This window comes from Corvus hawaiiensis, chromosome 7 (assembly GCF_020740725.1).
Source record: "Corvus hawaiiensis isolate bCorHaw1 chromosome 7, bCorHaw1.pri.cur, whole genome shotgun sequence".
Taxonomy (NCBI): Eukaryota; Metazoa; Chordata; class Aves; order Passeriformes; family Corvidae; genus Corvus; species Corvus hawaiiensis.
Genome location: NC_063219.1, coordinates 28,342,921 through 28,370,447, shown reverse-complemented (window position 1 = coordinate 28,370,447; position 27,527 = coordinate 28,342,921). Strand labels below are relative to the sequence as shown.

The 27,527-nt window shown below is 38.8% G+C and overlaps 1 protein-coding gene across 7 annotated transcripts in view; it reads right to left on the bottom strand.

Annotated features, from left to right (window-relative positions):
- EPB41L5 (erythrocyte membrane protein band 4.1 like 5) overlaps positions 1–27,527 on the bottom strand; it is a 55,154-nt gene that overhangs the window by 26,634 nt on the left and 993 nt on the right. For all 7 annotated transcript variants that reach the window (XM_048309997.1, XM_048309996.1, XM_048309993.1 and 4 more), the window contains exons 2-14: positions 27,214–27,398; positions 16,746–16,850; positions 11,822–11,864; positions 10,632–10,710; positions 8,103–8,147; positions 7,745–7,797; positions 5,729–5,849; positions 5,232–5,319; positions 4,522–4,610; positions 4,282–4,351; positions 3,422–3,591; positions 2,851–2,957; positions 2,152–2,179 (exon numbers count right to left, since the gene is read on the bottom strand). In XM_048309997.1, the coding sequence (XP_048165954.1) occupies positions 2,152–2,179; positions 2,851–2,957; positions 3,422–3,591; positions 4,282–4,351; positions 4,522–4,610; positions 5,232–5,319; positions 5,729–5,849; positions 7,745–7,797; positions 8,103–8,147; positions 10,632–10,710; positions 11,822–11,864; positions 16,746–16,850; positions 27,214–27,393 (1,178 nt within the window). In that variant the 5' untranslated portion in view covers positions 27,394–27,398. The remainder of the gene's footprint in view (positions 1–2,151; positions 2,180–2,850; positions 2,958–3,421; positions 3,592–4,281; positions 4,352–4,521; positions 4,611–5,231; positions 5,320–5,728; positions 5,850–7,744; positions 7,798–8,102; positions 8,148–10,631; positions 10,711–11,821; positions 11,865–16,745; positions 16,851–27,213; positions 27,399–27,527) is intronic.

Sequence of the window (27,527 nt, the reverse complement as noted above, 5' to 3'; positions counted from 1 at the left end):
TTTCCCAAAAAGACCTTCAACATTTCTGCTTTAGGTCAGTTGTCTTATTCTAGGTAACTAAGGGCTTCAAGTTATTTTTTCTTAGTTCAAGCTGTAGTTTATCTACAACTCATCTGTTTTTAACTCTTCCTTCCCTAAGCCAGTTTGGTTTAAAAAGTCTTCCTGATTCAGCAGTAAGATGCGGCACTTCTAAAGCAAAAGTTATATAATTTTAATTAAAACATCCAGCAAAATGTATCATTGTCAAAATGCTGTACATTGTCTACATGCTGTAGATACTATGTTCGTTCCATAACTAGAACCCTCCTGATTTGAAGTTTCACATCACAAAAGTTTATCAGAAAAATTAATGAGTTTCTTGCACGTACAACCTCTAATGGACTTAAAAGTAGCTATTCAAATTTACATGCACAGCAACTCAGCACAGCACTAATAATAATTTATATTATTAAATATTTACTATATTTGATGAATTAAATAAGACCCATATCCCTTGATGATTTCTGAACCTGCAAGAGACATTTCACATTTCTGAGAGACTTAAAAGGAGTAATTATGCATTATGGATCTCATGCAAAGCAAACTTTTTCCCCAGACTTCTAATCTTTTAAAAAAGGTTCCCATTTCCTACGACCCATTAATTTTCTGATTTGTGGTCTGGACAAGAGCTATCCAACCTGGCAAGCTGACAATTCAAACAGATTTCTGTATGTACTTCAGTGACTCTCTAGAATTTATTTAAAACACCGTAATGTCAACACTGAGCAAGCTGTTCCTTGCCTGTTTGCCCCTTCACCCCTTCTCTATTGGGAGAATGTGCGAGAATTAAAAGAAATATCTAGGAATGCCCTCTAAGTAGCACATTCCCCTGTGCTGGATTAACACAAAAGAATGGAACAACATACATCTTTCATGATGCATTTTAATTAGCAGCACTGGAGTGTAGAGTTTCAGAAATGGCACAGCTTGCTGTGGAGACACAACAGTGCCACACCTCAGTGCAGATCAGGAGACCACAGTCTTATCAGGAGGAGAAACTGCATATGAAGTTTCTCTTCCCACTCTCAGAATGACCTAAGCAGCCTGAAACTTGGAGAAGGGCATGACAACACAGCATGACAAGAGCACTAATTAATCAAACAGTCACATTTTGCATGCAGAGGATCTTAATGATACCCAGTTTAGAACAGTACTTTCCCATTGTATAAAAAGAAAAAACAATACAGGAGTCACAGAGAATAACTGCAGCCTTGTCCCCACACTTCCCAGACTTTTCCCCCTCTCAAGCAAGAATCAGCCCTGCTACTACAGACAGAAAATGGTGGGCTGTATTAAACCTGTTGTTCTGAAATGTTATTTTGGCATTCCTTACCCACCTCACCATGGTGCTCAATATCTATGAATATTGACTTTTTAAAAAATAATTTGGTTGCAACTGATCATTGCAGTGTTCACAAGTTATTAGGGCAAAGGACAGAAACCACAACTGAGTGACCTAAGTTTCTTCACTATGAGGTAGTTCCTTTTAACCTGGTTTCCTCTCTTCCCTTAAGGAAGGGTATGAAAATTATGATTCAGATACATATGAGTAATTTACATTGCAACAGCAAGTATGACCTGACACATCCAGGAAGACTCTTGGTATAGAAATAAAGAACCAAAAGGCTTCCCTTTCAATGTTGATCATGAAAAAAAAAATGCAAGTGTCATACAGAATATAAAACCATCTACTTATTTCAAAAATATTAATTTTACTGTCTTTTCCCTGTCTTTGACTGTTACTTGATGATGTATTTAAGTCACACAGCCAGAGCAGGAAGATTTCAGGAAGAACACCTCCTCATACATTTTTAGCTGATCTCTTTACATGGCAGCACATGAACTACAGCTCATACCCAGCAAGAACCATAGCTAGTAATAAACAAAATTCCTTGTTAGCTAGTAAGCAAGTCTTGCAAAATTGTCTATGTGACAGCAACACAGGAGCTTTGCTTTGAACACTAACTTTTATGTAAAGAAAACAAACACAATACCCATGGCAAAACCACAGTTAAAGAGGCCAACACACTATATCCTCCTCCTTCAGACATGTGCTCAAGTACAAGTGCCAAACATCAAGGACAGAAATTCAAATATTGGAATACATCTTACCTTGTTTCTTCCAGTTTAGAAGTGTATGCTGCAGAAATACAAAGCATTAATTAAAATTTAATTTATAATTAGGTTATCAGTTAAGTATTGATTATATGATTAATAAAAATTGCCTAGCACTGCCTAAAAGTAGGCAACCAAAAGAGCAAAATTTGCACGCATCCCATGTATAACGTGTGAAAAAAAAATCTAAATCGGAAAATAAAATAAAAAGTCTGAAGAGCAAGCCAAATTCAGATTTAAGCAAGTATCTGAAGTCAGACATGGCTGTCACACTTGGCCTATGCAAGAGTGGGAGTCAAAAATGAGGTATCACATGCTGTCAGATCATGACAACAAAGTGCAACTCCTAACAACAGTGAAGAAAATTTCAATAACAAAAATTTCCAACTCAATTAAAATACTATCATTAATATATCACTGTTTCCTGGACCCAAGTTTTCCACCTTCATACCGAGACCTACTGTGCAATTTTCATGGGTGTTTTACGTGCTATGCAAGCTGGCTTGGACGTGCTTTGGACACAAGCTTTTTCTGATAAATACATGAGGTCTCCTAAATAAGTCAAAGAAAACCTAATTTTGAAAATTCAAGAGAAGGGCAAACAACTACAGGAGAATTCCTACCCAGGATTTTTAAAGGAGACGATTACCTGATTCTCACACTGGATTATACTTCTCAGAATAGATGTTCTTTTACCTTTCATTTGCAGTGTTCGTCTTGAGTATCTCTTGCTGGGCCTTCTTTCAAAGGATGCTGATCTCCTGGCTTTGTTGGTCTTTGTGGTTTGATATTCCGTTTTCCCACTAAAAATGCCATGTTAAAGTACAAAGTAGAAAAATAAATCACTTACTTTTAATGACAGAATAGAGACACTGCTCATCGAAACATCTTATTTCTATTTTAAATTCACAGCTTTCTATCTGGTGTCAGTTCTAACAAAACATCCCAAACTCCACACCTCAAAAGGCCTTTAACAAAAGAGGTTAAGAGTTTTAGAAACATTCTCTTCTTCACCCCATTTCCCCAAGACAAATGGCAGAAGCAATGACTTTTAAAACATTAAGTTGCTGATAAAAGCACACTTGCCCTTTGCATATTTCTGTGGTCCCAGTATATGGGGTTTGGGAGAAACTGAAAATTCTAGAAGAGAATAAAACTTCAGTAATACTGCCCAAAGTCCTAGAGAAAGACAACAGGACTAGAACTCAGCATGCAGGAAAAGCAAGGAATGACAGAAGACATGTGCCAAATGACAGATGACACTGACCTGTACCGGAACCGAGATCCCAAGCGAATGAAGCCAGATCGACTGGAGCTTTTCTGGACGGGACCTCGGAGCCGGAAGAAGGCATGGTGCTCCACTGCACATTTCCACAAGTGTTTGCAGGCTTTGGGATGATCCAGTCTAAAGACAAAAGTGTGCTCCTGCTCCTTTCCCTTAAAGCACACAAAGCACACTGATGACTTACAAGGGGCTTGAATAAGTCAAAGCTAAAATTTCATGCAAGCCAAATGAAATTTGGTTTTTATGATTCCTAATATATATATATTTAAAAAAATGTTTTAGGCAGAAAAATCAACCTTTTCAGAAGCTATAATGAACAACTGCTACCTTGTCTAAGGTTGGAAAGGAGTTCATATATTTAACAAGTCTGAATGACTACAAATTAAAGACACCACTACAACAGGAAGATACTTGTTGATGAGGCTAACACGGTTTCACTTCCAAATCTAATCTTCTCAAATTACCAGTGCTCACTTTTTGTGAGCACTGGTATGCAGTTGTATGCAATTTCTTCCCCATAGGAATAATTCTGAAACCTGCTTAAGTAATTCATTCTACGAAATGTGGTATGTGGGCTTTTTCTAAACTTTCTTAGGCAATGCATGCTGTTTCCAACGTATCTGCTTAGTTTTTAGTGTTCTCTTTTAAAAAAATAGGTGACAAAAAATTTATTTTTTACTGAAGTCCCTGCATTTCCCTCCTCCCCTCCAAGTCACAATCAAAGATCTTTCAGGCATCTACATTAATTCTCAAAACTTAAATATAAGGAAAGAGATTTAGGAATATGTAAACTAGTACTGTATAATCAAGACTGAGATTTAACTAAACAGATATTTATCTACCTGTTCATCATCTTCAACAACAACCAGAGTGAGTTTGTTCTTCTTGAAGTCAAGCCTTGTTATCTTTGGCCTGCCAGATGAACAGAAAGTGCAGGTTATGCCTAACTTTTAGTAACCTACTGAGAAGGTATCTCATATTCATGGTGTTCTCATAACCCAAACTTTTTTTTTTTGCTATCATAAAAGAAACACAAGAACCAAAATCAAAAATAGATTTTAATGTACAATCAGAGATCTTACCAGAAAAACAAACCGATCTTTGTGTCTCCTTCAAAGACAAGAACTCCTGTAGGTGTTAGTCCCAGGCTGTAATCATTGCCATCTCTTGCCTAATTGCCACAAAATAAAAATTATATTCATTTTGGTGTTTGACCCTCTATCCAATTTACTAGAGTGACTCACGTAGTTTGTTTGCCCAGTGTTATAATTACACACATATCTGCTTATCTTATACAACAAAACTCTAGTTTGATGATCTTACAAAATGGATTTTTCTTGTTTGCAACACTTCAATAAGGCTAACTAAAGAGAAAAATTAAAGTTTCTTGATTTGTCTGTGTAATAAAGACATCCTTATGCATTTGCTGCACTTGCTCCTCCACAGGAGATCTAGGCTTATTTGTAGTTCTTCACGTGGTAGCTAACTGCACCCCAGCAAATTTTAATTATTATGGTTTTTCACAAAACTTAAGTCTAAACACAAACTGTAGTACACACTTCCACACCAATCACACATTTAACACAGAGCAGATATGCTTGGACTCAAGTTATACCTTCTAGAAATATATGCCAAAACTGGAATGTTGACACAAAGCCAGATCACTTGTTACGTAGATTGCATGAGAACAACATTCCCTTTCTTTCTCCGCTCAAAGTAGAACCCGTGTTGAAATGTAGCACAAAACTAACAGTATCATTTCCAAAGGTCACCATCCTGTGGTTAAACATACCTTGACTATGTGCATGTCTACACCATACATTTCCAGCCACTTAGCTTTGTTTAAGTAGTTAGTTTCAGCTTGTGCTGGTGTTTGCCCCCTGAAATAAAATTTTTGCTGTTACGTAGATGCCTGAAAAAGCACAGAAGGGAAAAACTAGTATATGAGGAAAGAGGAAAAGAACTTCCTGAAAGTTTGTGAAAAACCTAAACACTGGTGACACTTGTTCACTTTAATGAACATCGAGGTCACTTTTTAAAGTTTTAATCTGAAAATGCTGCTGCAAAAATTACTGTGTTTCAAGATTTTGTATCTCAACATTTTACTCAGACCTTTGAAAAGCTTCATTTTTCACATTATATTCTCTTACAAAATCTGACAGGACCATATTAAAATTCTGTTTCTGAGCAAGACCACAGAATAAGCGTCAGCAGTATCTCTTTAACAGAGTCTCTTCACAGAAAAATCAGTGCAAACAGCTGGGTAGCATTCACTGGAAGATGTAGTACCTGCATTCCTTCCACTTCTCAAAAACAGCTAATTCCATCTCTTCAGTCTGAGTGGGAACAAACCTAAACTCAGACACCAGCTCAGGGACATGTTCAGCAGGATCATAGTCTCCAAGTTCAGCTACAAAAGAACAACACTGTTAAGCACTGTTCCAAATAAACACAGTGGATATTTCTGCATAGAGTAGAACTTCTGCACTCTTTTCTAGTTAGTCTAAAACAGTAAATTTATTTTTGCATTCCTCCTTCTCCTCCAGTTCTCCCTATTTTTGAAGTGGCATCTTTTTTGACAGGGAAATTATGGACACCGAACCAATGGTTGTGTTGTCTGCACAAAAGCTTTGTATTTATGTTTACAAAGTATTATTCACATATTCCTTAACAAGCTTCCTATAAAGGGGATTTATCACCATCATTGAAACTCACCTTTTTTCTTTCTAGCAGAAAGTTTTCAACACTTTTATCTCTGAAGCATCTACTGAGATGACAGCTGACTAAAGTTAAAAGGAATTTTGCCTTAAAGAATTAAAACAGTATCTCTTGAGATTTATAAAAAGCAAAACCAGTTCTGATGTTTTTCATGAAACTATTTGTCCATCCTACAAATCAGTTTCTGGTTTTATTATTCTATATGGCCCTGTCCTGCTAAAATTACTCTGTATCAGGGCACAAGCATGCAGCTGTTATTTGTTGGTCTCCTTTTCATCTAAGGACATAATAAATGCCCTCCTGGGTTGGTCAAATGGCTCATCGAGTCCACTGCTGCATGCTCAGAGGGGCAGTAAGAGATGCTATTTAGAAAGCATACTGGAACACATCAGTCAAGGGGTGTGCCACATCAAAAGCACAACTCCATCTTCCACAGATGCTAACAAGCCCAGTTTTAAAGACAGATAGATACCTAAAATGCTGAAACTCACAGCTATAAACCTTTAAAAAAAGTCCTGATTTTCACAGTCACTAAGCACTGGCTCCTCCCACTAATTTCAAGTTGCTTCTTAATGTTCAGCTCATAGTCAAAAATTTAGGAATAATACTGTAACTTGGGACTTTGGAAGTCTGATGCAGGCCAGTAATTGCTCTGTCTGAAAAATGAAACTACAGATGTCTGTGTAGAGAAAAATAGTGACATCTTTGGGAAGACCCGGAAAAGTCAAATAAATGCCAGTATTCCACAGGTACAGAAATGACACACACTATAAAACCCTGTTTCTTGGATTTCTGAATGCTGCAAGCATAATAATAGTCTTTTCACCCCCTCCTTTTTTTTTTTTTTTTTTTTTAATGCTGACTGAGGAAGTCCATAGTTCTATAATAATTTACTCCCACTAAAACGCCTGCCTCTGCTGAAAGGAATGCTGTCAAAGCTAGCTCAGGTTCCAGCTGATTTAAATAAAAGTACACAGCTGTCAGACAGTAAGATTAAAGCTCTGCTAGAGGCCTCATTCAGTGGAGAAAGGAAAGACAAGACCACCACAAAAAGCAGTGGGTATATGGCCTAATTAGATCACTTTGTTCTTCCAAAATCTTATTTACTGAACCTGTATCTTAAGGCTCTAACAATGCTAATATTTTAAACTATGGCATGTATTCTAATTGCTTTCCTTCCACACAAAAGAGCAGGTTAAAAAGGCAGGCGTCTTCACACTTTAATCCCAACCCTTATAAAAGTGAGCTGTGTTACTACATCAAAACAATTCAGGACGGCTTCAGATGTCGTATCTTGTGTGAAAGTGGACAGATTTGCACAAAAACACCTGAGAAAACAACTTTAGGGCAAAGCTGTTTATGTTCAGAACCTCCTTGTTCTGCTTCCTGAGGAATTGAGTAATTTTCTGTACATGCTCCCAGCACAAGTACAATCAAAAAGATCTGTGTTTCACACTGGATCACTCACGTCCAGGCAGAGTCTATTTTACGGACGTAACAAGGACAGACTTTTATTTAAAACAGTTAATAAGAGTCTACACAAAGCTGTTTGTGCAACTTCACCCTTCCCTTTTTGCACCTACTCACCTTGCATGTTATAAGCTGCCAACTGCACAGCGGTGTCAAAAGGACATTCCAATCTGCCAAAAGAGAAATGTGCTGTTAAAACCTGAACTGACACCATTAGCAGACAACTTATGTAACTGACAGTAAGAAACTGCAAATGTCTGGGATAAGAAAAGGTATTAGTAGGTTTTCAGAAAATTAACAGCAGATAAGCTCTACATTATTTAAGCATTCCTCTCCTGATATTCGTGCATAGAAAAGTAGTATTTTACAGAAAAAAAACTCCATTACATTACTAAGCAAAACTTATTAACTATCAAAATATGTATGTAATAAACTCTGTGGTGAACACACTGTAATAGTTGAAAAAGCTGCTTACTTTCCACTAAGAATATCCAGTTTCAGCTGCAGAACAAATAAATACCTGTAGGATTAAATAAGAAATAAGTCATTGACTAATAGTGCTGATGTGTCACTCAGTGAACAGGAGTAAGTCAGCCTTACAAATAAAAATGTTTCCTACTCTTTACATGGGTTTTCAAGATGAAAGAAACCGCACTGTGACCTTTCAAGGCTTTATCAGTTCAGTTTGTGTGTTTTGCAGGCATTTCAAATGAAGCAAACCCGAAAGTACAAGTTGCCAAAAGCTAAGCTACAGTGTTGCATGGAAAAATAAACAGGATACCCAAGTAAATAATTTTTTCTTCTCTTGTGATCCTACTTGAGCAAAGAACAACTTCCACCTTCCGCATTTCCTTCATTATTCATACACATACCAATCTCATAAAAGAATGGTTATTTTTAAGTCTTGCAAAAAAAATATTTTTTTCTACTATGGATTGCTTAGTTGAAGTCTAACCCAGAAAGCTGACTGCAAAGTGACAAAAAATAAACAGTATTTTTTGAAAAGGCTGCAGCCTTTTCAACTTTACTCTTCAGAGCCAGCTTTCCTTCACTGCCTTGCATATTCTCTACTCTTTTTGCTAAGAAATTGGGCAAATATTGGATACAAATCCCTTTGGTGTACAATAACAATTCTTCTGATCCAATATCCCTGAAGAGCAGCCCCCTTGATCCATTATGGTACACAGCTTTCCTTTAACAAGAGAAGTCTCATCAAGTATAAAACACTGGCATCCACCATGGTATCCAGTGTGAATTCTAGCACAGATGCCTGGAAGCCTTACACACAACTTCAACGTGTGCCTGTGTCTCCTCACACTTTCATACACAGACACAAAACAGATGCAGGTGTTTTTCCTACAGGTTCCATACAAATCCACAAATACTTTGCCAAACCACTTACTATCCAAAGCCTTTTGAACACTAGCATCTACATGAGGAATAAATTTGGTTGGTACTGACCCCAGGTATGAAAAAGAACACAGGCCTCCAGTGTGTAGCGGGTGTGACCAGTCTCTGCTTATCAGCCACATAACTGCTTCCAAACAATTCAAGAACTCCCCATGCTGTGTTACATAACCACTGGCTGAGAACATGAGCAAGCTGCACCTGTAGAAGCTGAAAAGTAGCTCCAGCTGGGTGTCCTGCTGTTTAAAGGTGAAACCCTGGGAAAGCCCCTGCCAGTGACACCTATAACCCACAGCAAAGCTCCACTTCCCACTGCTTCTGCTACTTTAAGGCGTCACACTGTCTCAAGACAGGAGGACAACTTGCTGCTCTCCTCTTCTGGGGGATTAGCTAGGCAGGCAGACAAGTGTTTAAAAGCCCTCAGGCTTCAAGTCTGCCCTGGTAAAACCTGCACAGCAAGGTCTGACTGGCAGAACTCAGTCAAAATGGATGAAAATGTTCCATAATGGTAGATACAGATATAGGTCTGAATTTTGTCTATGGTTACTGGTTTTAAAGATGGTTAAATTTTTATTCAAAAATAAGAACGGGGAGGTAAAACATTCTTCCCAGATCAGCAGGAAAGCAGTAAAAAGCAGCAGTTACCACATTATGTTACCACATGTAAATATGAAGCTGCACAGGGTACATATGGCTGGAAGGGGTAATGCTACTATAATCTTCCTGGTAGCACTCCGAGGGATTTGGCTAAAGTGCACACTGAAGATCCACACAGACATAAACCTGAACAACAAACAAATGCACTTCACACCCTTACAAATGACTGAGGTATGAAATGTCTACAGCTATCACGAAAACATAACTTTGTTTACTCTCCAAAAGGGATCAGCAGCAGTGGTAACAATGCAAAGAAATGCTGCCTTTTACAACAGAACTATACTCCTGACAGATGGTAGGTCCTGTTCTTTCTCAAAGCACCCTAGTAGTCTCAGCCCAATAAGAAATGGAGTTCCAAGAATGGATCTGCGAAATGCTTTAATCAAGAGGAACTGCTGCTCACCTGATGCTACAAACCTACACATACAGAACTGTCAACTCAGCTCAACATGGTAGTAAAATACTACTTTCCCTTTCCATAAGCTCTGCAAAGACCACACATCAGTGAAATGCTAACTGAACTTCTTTTTTGCCAAAGAGAAGGTCTAACTTGCAATTCAATGTTTTTCTGCCTGGAGACAGGATGATTGCATGCAGTTGAAATGAACAGGTTAAGAAAAAAGACAGAGGAATGATGTCTGTTCTCTTCAGTGAAAACCTCTGTCCATCCTGTATAAGCTACTCAGATCAGTTGCCAAAATTGCCTAATGAAAAATGGTGCATTAAGTAATATATAAATATTTAGATCTCTGTATGTCACAGCACATTTATTTCCACACACAAGATAGCCACATTACAAAAAGAAAACTACATTTACAAAAAAGCCAAGTAAGCAAGCAGCTCTAAGGAACTCTCTGAAACATCAGAAGTCTTTAAATAAACACCACAGAAAACACTCCCTGGCTTTGTTTGGGTCCCTCAAACACAAAATCCCTCTTACCTTGTTAGCTCTTCACGTAGATTGTTGGGCTCTGATGAGTAAAACTTTACACGAAAATGCAGACAATATGGGGGGCCAACTGCAAAGCAGAATTCATTCAAGACAGCAGTAACAGTTACTGGATGAGACAGCTTATTTATTTATTACATAGAACCACATCACAAAACTTTACTGAAATGGGTTGGCTATGCTCTACCACAAGGTCTTAAAGTAGGAATTCCTTTATGCCAGGGAAATCCATGAAGAACATCAGGGTGAAAGGACACTTAAATATGTACACAAAATTGTTTTATGTGTTACAAGTCAACTCAATGGTCATATCACATTAACTTGATTCTCCCTGCCAAGAGCACATGAATCTAGGTTAATCCCTGTATTTAAGGGCTCTATCCATCACCAAGAAAGCTGTGCATCTTGGCTCTGCAGTTGACTTCAGGAACGCTGTTGGTCTCTGCAATACCTTCCCAGGGCTCTGAGAAATACTGCTGACAACTCGGGCCCTTCTATTCCACAGAAGTTTAGACTTACTTTATCGGAATTTAAGAGACCCTTCTATGGAAGAATCATCTCTTCTGGAAACCAAAGAGTTAATTCAGCAAAAGGGTGGATTAACAGTTCTTTAAAAATGTGCATCGCTCTGCTGATTCCTGCATTTGACAGGAGGAATTTTCTCACTCTCAGTGCTTCCAAAACCTCTCTTGTATTAAAACAACACCACAAATCCCTGAAGACTTCCCACAATGCAGAGCAAGGAAGCTGCTGAACAATATCTTATCCAAGCACACATCACTGCAACAACCAGGCCACACTGAATCCTTGTGCAGCAGGTGAGGACTTGGTGGACTGGACACAGATGCATGCATGCAGGACTGTCCCATGCATGAGGCTCCAAGACAAGTTTTCCTATAGCCAGGATAATGCTCTGTAACGCTAAAACATCTTCAACTGCCTTGACTCCACTTTAACTATAATTAATGAGCCCATAACATGTTTAATTAAGAACATTAGAATAAAGTACTATGAGCTACAGAGGGAAGATGTCATTATATAATCAGCAGCATCATGCAAGGCTTTTGTCACTTGTCACCCTCACCCCCTCACAGGACAGTGCCCCCCACCACCCATTTCACTCGCTGTGCTTCCTGTATGTTAAATACAATGTTCGGAGAGAAAATGGAAAGAACACTTACTTTTAACTTGCTTTTTAATGCTTTTTGTGTTGTCCAGCCAATGCTGAAAAATAAATTAATTTCACTGAATTATCAATGAAGAAATCTTCCAAAAAGAACAAAAAAGTAAGTGTTAGTGAAGACCATCTTGGAATAACAAGTAGTTTGTTAAAACAATCTAATTCAAATCTTTCACAATTCACAGCTCTCTCTGTGCTCACTGGAGATCCTTTTGCTCAAAGTTTGTAATGCAAAATGTCCATTTTGAACAACAGAAATATCCTGTAGTACCTTATTTAAACCAAATCTTCAAGACAGATCTATATACTTAAAAGAAAAAAACATACTAACAAACCACTCCACTAGATTTTCATCCTGTCCAGACAAACAATTCACACATTAGTAGGTCAGCTAGTGACAATGTGCCAGAGAAGAATAAATCATAGCTGGAGACTCTGGCACTCAGTTGCTGTGTGATGTTTACTTGGGGCAAGAAGGGGAGAGACAAAATAAATATTGTTGGCTTTCAGGCATTTTCTTTAGATGACTCAAGTCCAGTAACAGCAGAGCTGTCTATGTCCCAACATCAGAGTCGGCTCTACCTAATTCTCAAAAATCGATTCACAAGGTGACATTTTAGCAATTGTCACATGGGAGGACAAGTAACTGCCTCACCTAGTAATGCTAATTATAAGCTATATGCTAGACAAGAAGCCAAATTAATGGCTTGACTTACACTGTGTACAACAGCATGTGAAAAGAGCTATGCTTGGCAGATTGAAACACCTACACATATACACTATGCTCCCCAAAATAATTGCACATAATCACACTGCTGAAAAGTTTATACCAGAAGTTAAAGCTGGAAATCCAACACACAGCTAGCGGGACACATCTCCTTCCTAGCGCTGTGCATGGCCAGCAGCTCCCTCCTCCAAAGGAGGTGACTCACCAAAACAGGAAACATGGCACCCTATCCAGCCAGAGCCAACTACCTGACACACCATGTCCTGCATGGTTCATCATGCCCAGGGAACAACGCCTCATCAGATCAATCCCAAATGTCACCTTGCAACTAACACAGGTGAATTATATACTTAGCAACACTCCTTTTGTTAAACTATGTGACATGAAGTTCACAGCGAGCCCCAGGGAGGACAGAAAAGCAACAAGGGTATGCAAAAGAACCGGTATTTTCAGGTTGCAATGCCAAGTGCAAACACATTCCTGCCTCCAGAAGAGCCCTGCCTTCTGCAGAGAGCTGAAGTCAGCCTGTAACACAGCCGGGCCGTGACTGCATTAGCTGCAGATGAGAACGACTGAACCATCTGCTGCTGCTGTGCACACAGCTGAGAACGCTCATTGCCTATTCAAACTAAGTAGCTACAGAGAGCTATCTGAAATGTATCTACTACATTTTTAAAATAAAGCAGGAAGCTTAAGGAGGAACGAAGCATATATTTACATAAATTTTGCTTACACTACCAGTGAAATGGAGTTGAGCAATTTTTTTTTCTTCAAGGAACTAATATAATCTTTTTTCCTATTCCATAAAATTACTTGCTGTAAGAGAGAGTTTACTTTCTCCTTCCAGCATCAAAAAAATATACAAACTACCCAGCTGCAGGCTTGCAGGTGATTTAGATACAAGAATGGCAAGGAGAGCCCTTTCTAGGCTCCAGGACTGGCTGTGCCCCCGGTTTCATCTCCCTCCTGTTTTCTCTCATCTCCTCCACATTCCATGGGAAGGCAACAGAGAGGCAGGCCCACGACAGGCACCGATAACATTTCACTCTGCTCGGCTCTGACTGCTGCTGACCACAGGAGCTCTGTTCAATGATGAGGGTGTGCATGGAAGAAGGGAAACAGAACTGCTTTTAAGTGGGGGTGGGAATGAAACAAAAAAAAAAAAAAAAAAAAACCAGCCCCAAAACCAACACATGAATGGACAGACACAGACGTCATGAAACCTGAGATTTATTCCAAGTGATTAAAATGGAATTCAAGTGGACCTAGAAAAAAAGTTTACTTTTGATGAGGGTTTGCACAGCACAGTCTATTGCTGAAAATCAGAGAGAAAGGTTGCCAAACAGAAGGCAATACAAACAACAGACTGCGCAGAGTACTGGAAGTCCTTACTAAAACAGTTTGCTGCTGCAGAAATTAAAACCAAAACACATACAAAACCCCCTCAAATCCTGACCCAGCAACATTTCAAGAAGTTTGGGCAAATGAGGTTTATTTAACAAGATGTTGAGGCTAAAACTGGTTCCTTCCTAAACATCAGACTACAGTGAACACAGAAATCACATGAAAACAACAATTCTTTCACTTCACTGATTGTTTCAAGAACTTCTTTAAAGAAGCTATTATTTGAATACTAAAATCCAAAATACCAGGAAGAGTTTCTATTACCTGGGTTCCCCCCACATCCCCATAAATCTTTAATACCCAATAATAGTGATCACTTCAGCAGCAAAAAAAAGAATGAATGAAATAAAAGTAATCCTTCAGTTGTTCACAACAAAATCTACTGAAAACTCATTTGTAGTTCAAACAAGTGGGGGATTTAGAAAATTTTTGTATAACTACATGTTGCTAGTTTGCATCAGTACGAGTAACTAGCTCATATGGTAATATTCTCATACTTTAATTGGGTACCAGAAAGATTATCTTCCTTCAGAGCCAGTGGACAATCCCATCTACAGTAAGGGAATGGATTCTTACACTGTTTATTTAACAGGTCTCCTGAATAATCTTGGACAAGTCACTTGATTAGTCTCTATTCTTTGTTTCCAGCTGCAGATTGGGTTTCTGCTAGAACTTGCCAGCTCCTTTTGCAGGAATGGCTGCTATCACAACAGTTCTTCATTTCTTCAAGCAATTAATTGTCTCTGGCTGTTGCATTCAGCTCTTCTGGCAAAATACAATCTTTTCTGCTTCATTATATGCAGTTCATCATTAAGGTCCAGTTTAAACAGATTGTTATCTCTACTCTGCTGCTTTTCAGTCACACATAGTTAAGAAAAGGAAGCAAACCAAGTTTGAAATCCCCTGTACCTGGTAGACTGTGCAGTATCAAATATTCAATCAGGTGCTCTCTGGACTGGCAGTAATAATTTGCTAGACAAAAGCAAGGCATGAGCCACTGCTGTGGCAGAAAAGATTAACTCTTATGAACACATTTCAAGATGAAATGGCTTTATTTGCTAACAGATCAGGAAGAGAAAAAAAATTTATCATACAGATAATTCTACCAGTTAAAACTAACACACTGTGAACTCATATGAGATCCTAGAGATAGGGAAATACATCAGAAGCCACATTGCAGAAACTGAGTTAGGATACCTAAACCATACAGATTATTGTTTTTCTGAAGCAAAAAGATAAATGCAATAGAGTCCTTCGTTATCAATACTCAGCATCCTGGACTGCACATGCTGAGCACAGCTAACATGATTTTGAGAAATATAAAATGGTATGCAATAGGCTGTTTACTCATTTGTATTGGTATGCATGGTTCTGAATGCCAGCCATCTGTTAGTGTAATGGTCTTTTTCTTCTTAGTATTAAATGTCTCTGTTCTGCAAGAGGTTAAAGACCACCTTCCCTACTGGGAACTACATACCAGCAGCAACTAACCCCACTAGCCATGAAGTTTGCTTCAGATGCTGAATGCCAACGATTTTCTCCGAGGAGTGTGTTCTCTACAATTACATGCTAAGCATAAAATTCGATCACAATAATTTTGAAAAGAAGCCATCAGGCTATAAGTGTACTTTGGGGTGGAGCACTGTGTCCAAAGCTGTCAGCTTCTTTCAAAGGTTCAAGTTTGTGGAATTTTTTTTGCCTTTGTACAAAGCTGCAACAATTAAGAGATCACCTTCAAATTGTTCTGGACACAGACCTTCACAGAAATAAATGAATATAAGTCACTGCCTCCATTTTTGTATGCTGACCTTGAACAATTCAGATATTTAGCTCAGCAACAATTCTCTCTGCTTCCCGTCTGCCATCCTCACCATGAAATAATTCTGAAGTGGCCTTGAAACACAAAACCCATTAGGTTATACATCTAACAAATAAGATTGACATATGCAGCAGGAAAACTCAGATCTCATTCTACCTGGGGATGTTGGGCTAAGTGAACACAGGTTTAAGTTACAGGGATGAAGGACAGAGAAAAAAACATTCGTTGCCTAAAGACTCACTTAACTTGCAGCTACCCTTGTGGGCAGAATTAAATACTTGACCACAGGAAGTATCTATTATAAAACTGCATAGCCCACAAGTGAAAGAATTGTGGTTGCTTCTGACAATGCTCTGCTTCTGATCTCAAAACCTGTTACATTTTTAGAAACACACAGTAAAACACCAACAAACTTGGGCTTGGAAGAATCCTCTACTTGAACTGATACAGACAAGCACACCTATATCCTCCCAAAAACTTGTAGCTGCAGGTCTGAGTCACAACTGATTTGAACAAATCAAAGGTATACCCCTCTTGCAAGCAGACATTAACAGGGAGAGTTTTGCTGACAAGAAAGCTGACAGCATTTGCAAAAGAAAACCTTCTCCTCTTTGTATAGCATACAACAAAGGGCCAAGCACACACTCTAGTTTTGCTCCTTCCTCTCTGCATCATCAGCACACCAAGTGTTTCTATGTGACACACCAGGCTCTGGGGTCCTACTTGACCATCCCACCTAGTGACAATAGGAGGTGTGACAGGAACATGTGAAAACAAGAAAGGAAGAGACAACAGCATGATAATATGTTAGAGTGCTGGAGGTGGAATTAAACTTGGGGACACTGAACATCACACATGACAGAGCTCACTTCTGCACAAAACTTAATTCACAAAAGGCAGCTTTCTTATAGCATTTTTGTCAATATTAAGATTTAACTTTCAGACTGTTGCTTTAAGAAGTGCACAACTACTCACTGCCACTTGTGCCGAATCCATGAACCTTAGTCCAAAGTAGTCGCTTTCTATAAGATCCAGATGATACATGATCTGTTCAAACAGGAGCTGGCCTTTGGCTTTTTTCTGAAAAGATAACAGGATTTAGTACACAGCAGGTAGATTTATTGTAGCATCTACCTTTTTCTAGACATATGTTTCATCCTAATTCCAAAAATTTAGCTTCTGAAAATGAAATGTGGACACCTTTTTTTTCCCTCCCTTTGTATTTTCTGATGGCTGTTTTTCTCAAAGGCAAATGTGCATCCCCACAAGAAACACATATAATATCCATAAAGAACTTGCATTATCTCCTCTTTTGGAAAATGTCAACACTGATTTGCCCAACAGGGTGTTAAAATGTCATTTTATCATTTTTCCTTTTAGGCTTTCCTTACTCACTGACATTCAATAGAACTGGAAACCCAAGCCAATACAATTGCAATAACTAATGCACTGGAAAACTTTTGGAGCCAAGTACAGCAAATTGCTTATGAATTTACTACTGTTTGGTATCTAGGTGTTCCACCAGTTTGGAAGCAGGTAGGAAAGCCCATTGAATTAGGAGATAGCATTCCATTAGCAACTGCTAGGAAACAGTCTGGGGCAAGCAACCTGAATAAATAGCACTTCGATATCACATTTACAAAACTAAGTTCATAAAACTAACTTCTAAATGCAAAAAGCCAGCTCATATGCTCATACATAATTTATGAAAAAAACCAGCTCTGGCCCCAAGGAAACATTGCTTTTACAGTGATGATCTAAAAAATTAAACAGTTGTTTTTAAAGAAAAGGTACATAAATAGCACTGAGCAGTTTCTACACAACATATATTTTTCATGCTATGAGCTCCTTTATAACAATAAATGGAAAGAATAGCTTAAGAGTTATTATACCTAAGATGCTTAAATGTAATAAAATACATTAATAAATCATTAGATCAGAGTAAAAGTCATAGTGTTAAAAAAAATTAAATGCAAAGAAATTTAGACATTATTTATGCTTACTCTGCGAGCAGCTTAAGGGTTTCTCTATTTCTGTAAAGCCACCATCTTGCAATCTTTTATCTCAATATTTATACATTCACAACGTGAGAAATCGGATAACTTTCTAAGCATATTTTTAGTAAGCTACTAATTAGCAGATTTTGTACACCTCTCAGAATTCTGGGCCAGTCAAATTTTTATTCTCAGAAATAATCTGGTTTAAACAGTAAGTAATATCTAAGTAAGTAAAGTTGCATGCCATAATTTTTGCCACCTTCCTCTACCCTGATCTTCAAATATTTTATATTCAACTTCGTAATCACAACCATTGGTTTACTTGATGTATCAGTTAAATCCAACCCAACCTATCACAGCTCAAAGCAAAATCTCAAAAAAAGTTTGTAAACTGAGCCTGTCTAAGCAAATTCTCACACAGTTACTTATTTCCAGGTACTGGGGAGAATAGCAGGAATGGAAGGCATTCGGGCCAGCAGGTAACTTCACAAACACAGAGCATCTACAAAACGTTGTATAATGCAAATAACTAAATGTCAACCTCATCAAATTTGTTCAAAGTGTTTTCTGTTGGCCTCAGGAAAAAATTATTTCTCAGGCAATAGCAGATTTATTAAACACCAGCTCTAGCAGAAGCCTTAAGGCAAAGCATCTATACATACAAGCCCACACTTTTCTTCACTAATTGAGTCTGTAGCCTCGGTCTTGAAACACCAAGGCATTGAACTGTTGGTATTTTTTCTCAACACAGGATATCTTCAGCTTAAACATTAATATAATAATACAAGTGAAATCAATTCAGCACCTGCAACAGCAAAACTAGAAAAACACTCTATGTTGCATTGAAGCTTTCTGCAACTTGTCTAACACTAGTAGAAAATATCCCCTTATCGAGCAGAACATTCAATTCCTCTGTAGGTCATCTTTGCAATTAACCAGTTATCTCAGCCAAATTCCCTGCTGGTGACAGGAGCACTTTGACTCCAGCCTGGAATACTACACATACTATCTCAGACTAACCACGAGCGAAACTTCAATTTCTGCAGTGTCAAATTAGTTTCACAGTGCGTTCACCATTTCGGAAATCTCAGCAGAGGACTCAAAGATTAATTAGACCCAGAATGACTAATGTGGGATAAAGTCCCTGAAGAAGCAGTGGAGCGGCTGTGGAAAGATTTGCAGGACTTCAGGTTGTTTTCTGACTTAAACCACCAGGGCCGTCAACATGGAATTAATTATGTACTACTCTGCATATGACTTAAATCATCAGCAGCTGTATTTGGAGCAAGTCAGCAGAAGTACTGCACATGCTTTACTTCAAGTCCTTCCTCCTTAAACAAACAGCAACCAAAAATATTAATGCTTTGTAACCAGTCAACTTTTATGCATCAAAATCCATTTCTTTGTGTTCAGTAAAACTACGATCTCAAGTATTTTCAAAGAGCAAAGATACACTTTAATTACATTTTCTTGTGAAAAATTACTGTAACTTTCTAATGGCAACATTGGTGCTAATAACATCAAGGTTGTGGGTTCAATCCCCATATGGGCCATTAAGAGTTGGACTCGATGATCCTTGTGGGTTCCTTCCAAATCATGTGATTCTGTGAAAGTGACATTTTTATCCGGCTGCTGTCCCACACTTCCCCCCCCCCAACTTTTCTTCTCCTTGCAGCAGAGCTCAGGTTACACTCAAAGGACAAATATTTTCAAACTGTTTAATGGTTACTGATGAACTATTAACAACTCCACTCACAAGAAGTCCAATCAGTGGCTGGTTCTCCCTTCAGGGCACAAATTAAACTCCTCATGAGTTTGCAGTTCAGTAAAACCTGACTACTTGATTTACAGTTTGCTATTCTCTCTAGGAAACAACAGCAAACATCTCACAGCAGAAGAATCAACAACAGGAAAACGTAAATAAAATATACCATATATATACGGCAGGACATCTCCTGGTTTTGCCACACTGGATAAAAGCATCTTCTGATCACTTCGGCACCAATCACATGGCCCTCGCCCCCCTCTCCCCCTCCCCCCAATGAAAGCGATGCTCCCAACTAATGACATCTCCTGCTGCTCTTAATAACTGCAGTTGCTGGCTGAGTAGGTGTTACAAAGGCTGGGCTTAACCCCGGTAGCTCAGCAACAAGGTTGGGTGTTCACCTCGGTGCGCTGGTTTGTCCCTTCACTGCCGGGGTAAGGTGATCCCGAGACATCGTCCTCGGCTCAGGCATCTCAGTCACTGCCTAAAACTTGAAAGGCAGCATTTATACCCTCTTCTCATGGTCTCAGAGTATCGGTTAATTTCATGGACACGCATCCATGAGGACAAGGTGCTCCAAACCTGCCTGCCTGATGCCAAAGCCACCTTTAGTACTTGAGCAGCCAGTACAGACCAGCACTGGAGAAGCAACACAGGCTCACAGCAACTGGAGAAGAGCTTGTGCTGGGTGAGCACCAGCTGAATGGCTCACTTCTTTAAGGTTTTTAATCACAGCAAAGTAGTTCTTTTTCTTCCAAAACCTGAAAAAAAAACCCCAAGACCAAAATACCCACCTAATAAATTTACTAATTAAAATACTTTTATCAGAAAAGAATCTTTCTCCTCTTTGTTTATTTCTTTCTTCGTGAAGAAATGGATGTCCCCATACAAGATGAACTTTGAAAAAAAAATAGATGAATAAGCATTACCTTCATGGGACTTACTATCTCTTGCGTCTTTGCAGCTGTACTTTTTGTTCAGATTTCTTCAAATGATCATGTTACTATTTTTAATTAACAATAACTAACAGTAGCTATTGCCTTTTGCCACTGAGCGGCAAAAACTTCCCAGTTGTTGTCAACTCATCAAGAGGGTTACTATTCATATGCATACCAGCTTCCTTAGAAATACACCATTTACACACACACACAGAAGGTATGGATCCCTATTCAGGATTTACAGCTACCCAGTTGCTAGGATGTCACCTACGCATGTTTGCAGACCACAGGAGCATGGAAGCAGCAGATGAGCCTGCCCATTTTTTTAATGAAGTAAATACCCTTCTCCCAAACCACAGGTTTCAAACAATTAATCCATGAGAAAGCTCCTACAGTGAGCTTTAAAGGAAAAAGACTTCATCTCAATATCATGCAAACGGTGTCTATAGTTAACACCATTAAGGTTTGCTGGAGAATTGGAGGGTTAAAACCCCTTATCTTTACAAAGGCAGTGTTAGAAGTACACATTATTTGTATCACCCTGATCTTCTTATGGCTTTAAGTACTGACCTACAAATGGAGCTGCTCTTCTCAAACTCCAAGCATCAATCCTTCAAATAACTTTTCCAAACTCTCCAGTCAATTTTCTCTTTCATCTAAAGATGCCACTGGCAGCAAAACACTAGTTCTGCTTCTTTCTCTGGCTTATCCTCAGTTTTTGACAACATTGCCCTACACACTTGTGAATATAAAGCCTGGCAGGCTGGAAGACTGGGGAGAATTTCTACCTCCAGAGACAGAGCTTATCAATTCTTCTATTTACTCAATATCTCACAAACATAGGAAGGTAAGCATTTGAGATTAAGTATTTTGTTCATTTATTCTCTGGAGAAAGAAAAAAGCATTTCCCAAAAATCTTCATAACAAAGAACTGATTTCAATACCTATCCTAACTGTACATTCATTACAGTGCTACGTAGAAGGATCTTAATATACTGTGCTCAGGCTTATTGACCCTATTACATAAAAAGACAAAGACTCAAAGCATTCATACCTGTCAAGTTTGCTTGTGGAAGTCTCTGTTTCATCTGCCTGAAAGTTTTTATCTTCTAACTGCAAATTTGATTTAACCAATTTTTTAATTCTTTCTGATACAGAAGATATCCAAACTGCTAGTTCAGCATTAAGGTTTACAGATTAAATGCCTCTCCCTATTACACTGCCAAACATTTCAGTTTTATTTGGTGTTCCACCTGCAGGTTTCTCACGAGCACTCTGATTAAGACCACCAGAGAATCCCAGGCCTTTGAGCTCTTTGCAGAGGCAGTTCAGCAGGAAAGCAGGACTTAAGACAAAATTCATTGTTACGCTGTGAGTTAAGAATGCTAAACTTTCAGGCAACTAAACCAGCCTGCAGCACCAGCCCCAGAAACATTCTGGCAGCACACTGCAGGCCAAACAATTTACTCTGCAAGCAGCACAGATTGCTGCCAGCTGCTCCCTTCCTCCCTCCTTTCCAACAGTGCCAGGGCATGGAGCACTGCACCAAGACTGAAATGCTCTCCTGCCATTGCCCCGAAGTGGCTGGGCTGCCAGCAGGACTCGGTGCAAGCAGTCTGTGCTGCTCACACGGGCGGAACGACTCAACATTCCCTGTCTCACATTCAGTCTCACCGTGCATTTCAGTCTGGCACCCCAGGAAGCACTGGCTCACCCTGCACTGCGGCTGGGCTCCCCCACACCACACAGACAGCACCTCTGCTTTGGGAGACGGGGCTCAGGACTGATTTTGTCCAGTTTCAGGCCCCTAAAGGTCTTTCAGTAGTTTAAGCAAACACTCAAAAGCACGTCAATACTTTCAGACAAAAGATCACATGAGAAAAAAAGTTTTAATCCAAAACTTTATAGCCTTAACACACACACAAAGTGGCATGTTCAAATGTTTACGTAATTACTACTTTTGTCAGCTGAGCTTTATTTTGAAACTTTAGAGGTCAGCCTTGAACATTCATAGTACTCATTTTATTTGATGACTAATTTTCCAGCATTTTTAGCATTATTAATTTTCTTGTTAATCAGCATCCATGCCACAAACAGCATTATGTATTTCATATTTACATCCATAAATATTCAGCAAGTGGCCATAGATATTCTACAAGTTTTTAATAAACCACAGTGGATTACTGAATAAAATCAACTATCACAATACATCTCTGATCTTGTAGTCAGCTCAACACAAATCATCTCTCTCCAAACAAAAAGTCATTGGCACTCCTTAGTGATTTTCACATTCCAGATAGATTTCTTAATTTTATTTAAAATAATCACTACAAATACAGTCCTTTTTAATCGTATTTTATACTCCAGAAGTCTAAACATCTCAGTTCAATCCCACTATTCCACACAGCTCTTGGACTGGTTTATACAGGACCTTGTTTTGATGATACTTCATTATAATAAGGACAAAACCATCTCATTTTGCAATCTCCATATCAAATTTCATGCATGTGTAAGTAAGGAATATTCCAAGATAAAAAACTACTCAGAGAGCATCCATTCTCATAATTTGTGTCTTTTATCTTACACCACCAGGAAGCTTTTACCTAAAACTTAGGTTGCACATACAGAAACTGGAATACAATTAACACTCCATTATCCATGAGAAGATTATGTAAATTGTGGGTTAGGCAGGGTCAGGTTTTTTTACTGAAACACCACTGGCTTCCAAAAAGTACAGTTCTGCTTCCATAAAACCCTATACTTACTATCTGTCTCTCTTGTAAGGCTGACCTTGTTTCCCCATAGAAAGCAATCAAAAAATTTTAAAAAAGGTGCATATTCCAAGAGCACTTATTTACATTATTTATGTTACCATTTCTCCCCCCATTTACATTATCCTTTTCCTCTCCCAATTAGTACTGTAGATAGCACAGAACTGATGAAAGCAAATACTTAATTTTAAAATATTTTGATTTTTAAATCCTCTGGAGCTCTCCATTACTCAAAATAGCACTTCATTTCAAATTCTTGACAAACATTTTTATTCCCAATTATTGTGTAAGTTGTTGGTGACCCCAGATAAAAACAGCTTTCAAGTTCCCCCCCACCAACCTGTCTTTCCTCACAAACCATGAGCACCAGGAGAGCCAGTGTTCCAGCTGTTGAGGGATTCCCTTTACAGACCAGATTGGTATGACTGAGCTGATGGAATCTTCAGGTAATAAACCAGGGCTGTTCATGGCTTTTGAGCTTTGGGAATTCCAGAGGTGCAGTGGGGGAAGATGTAGTTTAGTTTTGCATGGGAACAGGACGAAAAGTGAGATAAGAGATGTCAGCAAAACAGAGTTCTTGTCCTCTCACCACTCATACTATTCAGCAAACATTCCACCCATGGATCTTAAATAATTGGAAGAAAAAGCATAACCTGACTTTTGTTCAAGCTGAACTCAACAGAAAAGCAGAATGTATAATGAACATCAGCAGCAGCATTTACAGACATCTATTTTATAAAAACTTCTTAACGAGAAACAAAGTAACAAGCTTCTTAGTGTTTCACAAAGCACATAAGCCTGTAAAAACAGCTGAATCCATTTGAAGAAACATAAAGCTTCAAAAGAGTAGTAACAGATGAGGAAAACTACCAGATCAAAACACAACTTTAAATCTGAGATGAAGCTGTGGGAAAAAACCTGACACCTTTCGATCTGCCCCAGAAGAACACAGATAACTCACACTAAGGTCATGCCTGCCATTTTGAACATACCAAGGCGTCAGTAAATAATATACATGACACTAACATTCTTCAGTCACTGACATAGCTACAAAAGCAGTAGATTCTTGCAAAGAATCCAGTGTATGTACTGTGTATGACTGCAGCTTTGATAAAAAGTTCAAGTCAGGCATTTTTCTAATTAAATACAACAGAAGACATAAAAAAGCAAAAAAATAAGTGGCTTGACAGACACCAAAGATAAGATCAGTGGACAAAAAGCAGAGTTACTGCTCAAATCCTGGCTCTGTGTTCAATAAATTAAATTTCAGCTGCATCATTTACAACCTGTCCCTTCTGTCTCACTGTCAATATTCGTAAAGTATCAGTCTTTGCTGCTTAATGACTCTGAAATGGGTTTGGCTTACATGCTAACGTCCCTTGTCATTGCTCCTTGTTGTTTTTGCCTTTCCTTTTCTATTAAAAATTAAGCAGAAATTCAGCAATCTCAGGCTCAATTATATCAATGATTGTAAATCCATAATACTCTTCTCAGTAGCAAATTCACTGTAAGAATACAGCTCAACAGTATTTTGAGCAAACTTAAGCCTGGTATCACCTCTAAATGCTTCTTCACCACATTTGGGGAGGCACATGGGGAACCAGATTGGAGAATCACTCCAGCTGGAAACTACATAACAAAATTATACCGATTATTTTCAGCCCCAGCATTTTCTTGACTTAGCTTACTGCCTGGCTGCTAAAAAACTGTTTCTTCTGCCAAGGGGTATGAGAAAACAAGGACAAACGCAATAACGAAAGCAACATCTTTTCTTCCTGTGGCAGCAACAACTTATGCCACTGTAAAGTATTTGTGTAGCCATTGATTTAAAAAGGTACGGCATTCAATCCTGTCAAGACAACCCTTTCTCTGGCTGTGAACTAACCTGTTTGCTAAACGACTCATTCTTAAGAAAAGTTCTGTTATTTATTTTTTTCAATAAAACAATTTCACAGCGCTTAGGTAGACAACATGACTGTGCACAAGTAAACTGGCAGACCAGAGGGCACCTCTTTGAGAGAAAGAGTTCATTTTAAAGCATATTTACTGCCAACGAAGTAATAGCACCAGTCTTGGAAAAGATCTTAGCTCAAAGAGCACAAAGATTCTCAAAGAAAGTTTTTGTAAAAGAAAAAAGTATATACACACGTATTTTTAATTTAAGCTTTACATTTTAGAAAGTGATGTTGTTTTGCCAGGATTTTGTACTCCCCACATCATCCCCTGTCTCCCCTACCCTTTTTTTCTTTCCTTTTTAAGAGTCTACTCCAAAATATGAATGATGCAAGTGGAGAAACAAGAATAAATAGGGAGTTTAGGGAGTTTGAAATGAAACATTTAATTTACTTTTAATTTATTATATTTTAATCACTGAAGAAACTGGTACATGTCAACCACTGACGATGCGCTGTAATTACAGCATCGTCAATATGTCAAATTAGCATGTTGGACAAATATGTCAATTTAGCACGATTGGTTACTGTTACTCACAACTCAGATGTCCACAGTCAAGAGTCTATACTGGCTTTTAAAGAAATAAATCTGGAGTGAAAGGAGTTTCTTGTAGAAGTAAATAGTTACTACTGCCCCCTGGGCTGAGATTTATAGTCCAGGTGGCAGGTTGTGACACCTCTTCAGGTTCAATTTATGCTCCTCAAAGCCTTAGAAATGTTGTTAGAGCCGCCAGGAATTTGCCTACAGAGCCAACTCCAGCTCCAAAGATTACTGCTCTGGTTATGTAGAGACACCAATTTAAACTTGAGTACTTTTTAAAGTGGTAACTCTTGCTATAAAGTGTTTGTGGGCATTCCTGGCCTCAAATCAAACATCCTAGGCACCAAGCAGCACTGGATATATTCATTACATTGCTTCAGAGATTTACAAATTAATTTTACTGCCCTCTATAAACACCTATCTATGCAGTCATTTTGCAAATAAAGATGCCAAAGGGTTTCTCTACCTCTAGATTATTTGGGGTTCTGGATATCACAAGTTATTTCTGCTCACTACATCAACAACATTACTTAATCAACAAGTTGACTTCCTCACACTACCTAAACACTCCACGACTAAATAAGAAAGGGAAGAAAGGGCTGTGTGGAGCAGCCAGTCTTGAAATGGCTTTTCTTTCTAGTCAGCAGTTCCAACACCAGCACATGTGACTGCAGCCAAAATCCTCTGGAACTAGTCAGGTCTCACAGATCCACACCTTCCTAACTTCCTAATGCTCAGCTCCGCGAGCTTAAAACAAGTCACTAGCAACTATAACACACGGTAATGGAAAAACAGAGCACATCACTTCTGGTGCTACTGTTCATCCTGTTGGCCAAAACCAGGTATCTAATTAGGCAAGCAGAACAGGCACGTGCATATTAAGGAAGCTTTAGAAATGTAAAACAGTGGCTAACACCTCACTCCCAATAAAGCACCATGCTATGAGACAATCCCTACTATATAATCTGCCCTGAGGAGGGGAAGGAAGTAGATTTTTCCTCTTCCTCTCCCATCTCAAGTTAGCGTTAAAAATTGCATCCATCTCTGACACAAAACCAAACACAGTCCACACAGAAATTCCTGCTAGTACTTCTGCTCATCCCTCCTCTTCAACAGGTTACACCAAAAGATTCACCTTCTTTGTCAAGATACATAGCTCACCAAAAAGAAAAGCCAATTCATTCAACAGGTTACCCTCTCTGGGTTAAGCCTTGGCCACAATTACATTAAAAAACATTAGAAAGTGTTCAGTGTGTAAGGCATGATGACATCTAGCAAAACACTCTCAAGATGCAGTGAATGACAAAGTTAACTATTCTTTTAGAATCTTTTTATGAGCAGTAACTTAGTGAACACCAAGTCATAGGAGTCGGCTGCCAAGAGCAAAGAGCTATACCTTTAGCTAACTTGCAAACAGCAATCCACATCAGAGTAACAGAAGCCAAGTGTATTTCAAAAACACACTTGGATCACTCGTACCGGTAAGTCCACGCTGACATCTGTCCCGTCCAGCAGCGCTACTCGGCAGGTAATGATGGATTTGGCGTCCCCAGCTGCAGGGATGTGGGTGGCAGCCCTCTGGGCCTCTCTCAGCCTTTCCTTCTCCGCATGCTTACGCATGGACCGGCGTCCCAGCGTGCGGCGAAAAAAGCTCAGCATCTTTGCTACAGAATCCAAGAGAGAAAAGGAACAAGTTAAGTTTTTTACAAAAAAAAATCCCAACAAAACAAATAAATGAACAAACCCCCGTATACCCAACAACAACAACAACAACAACAACAACAACAACAAAA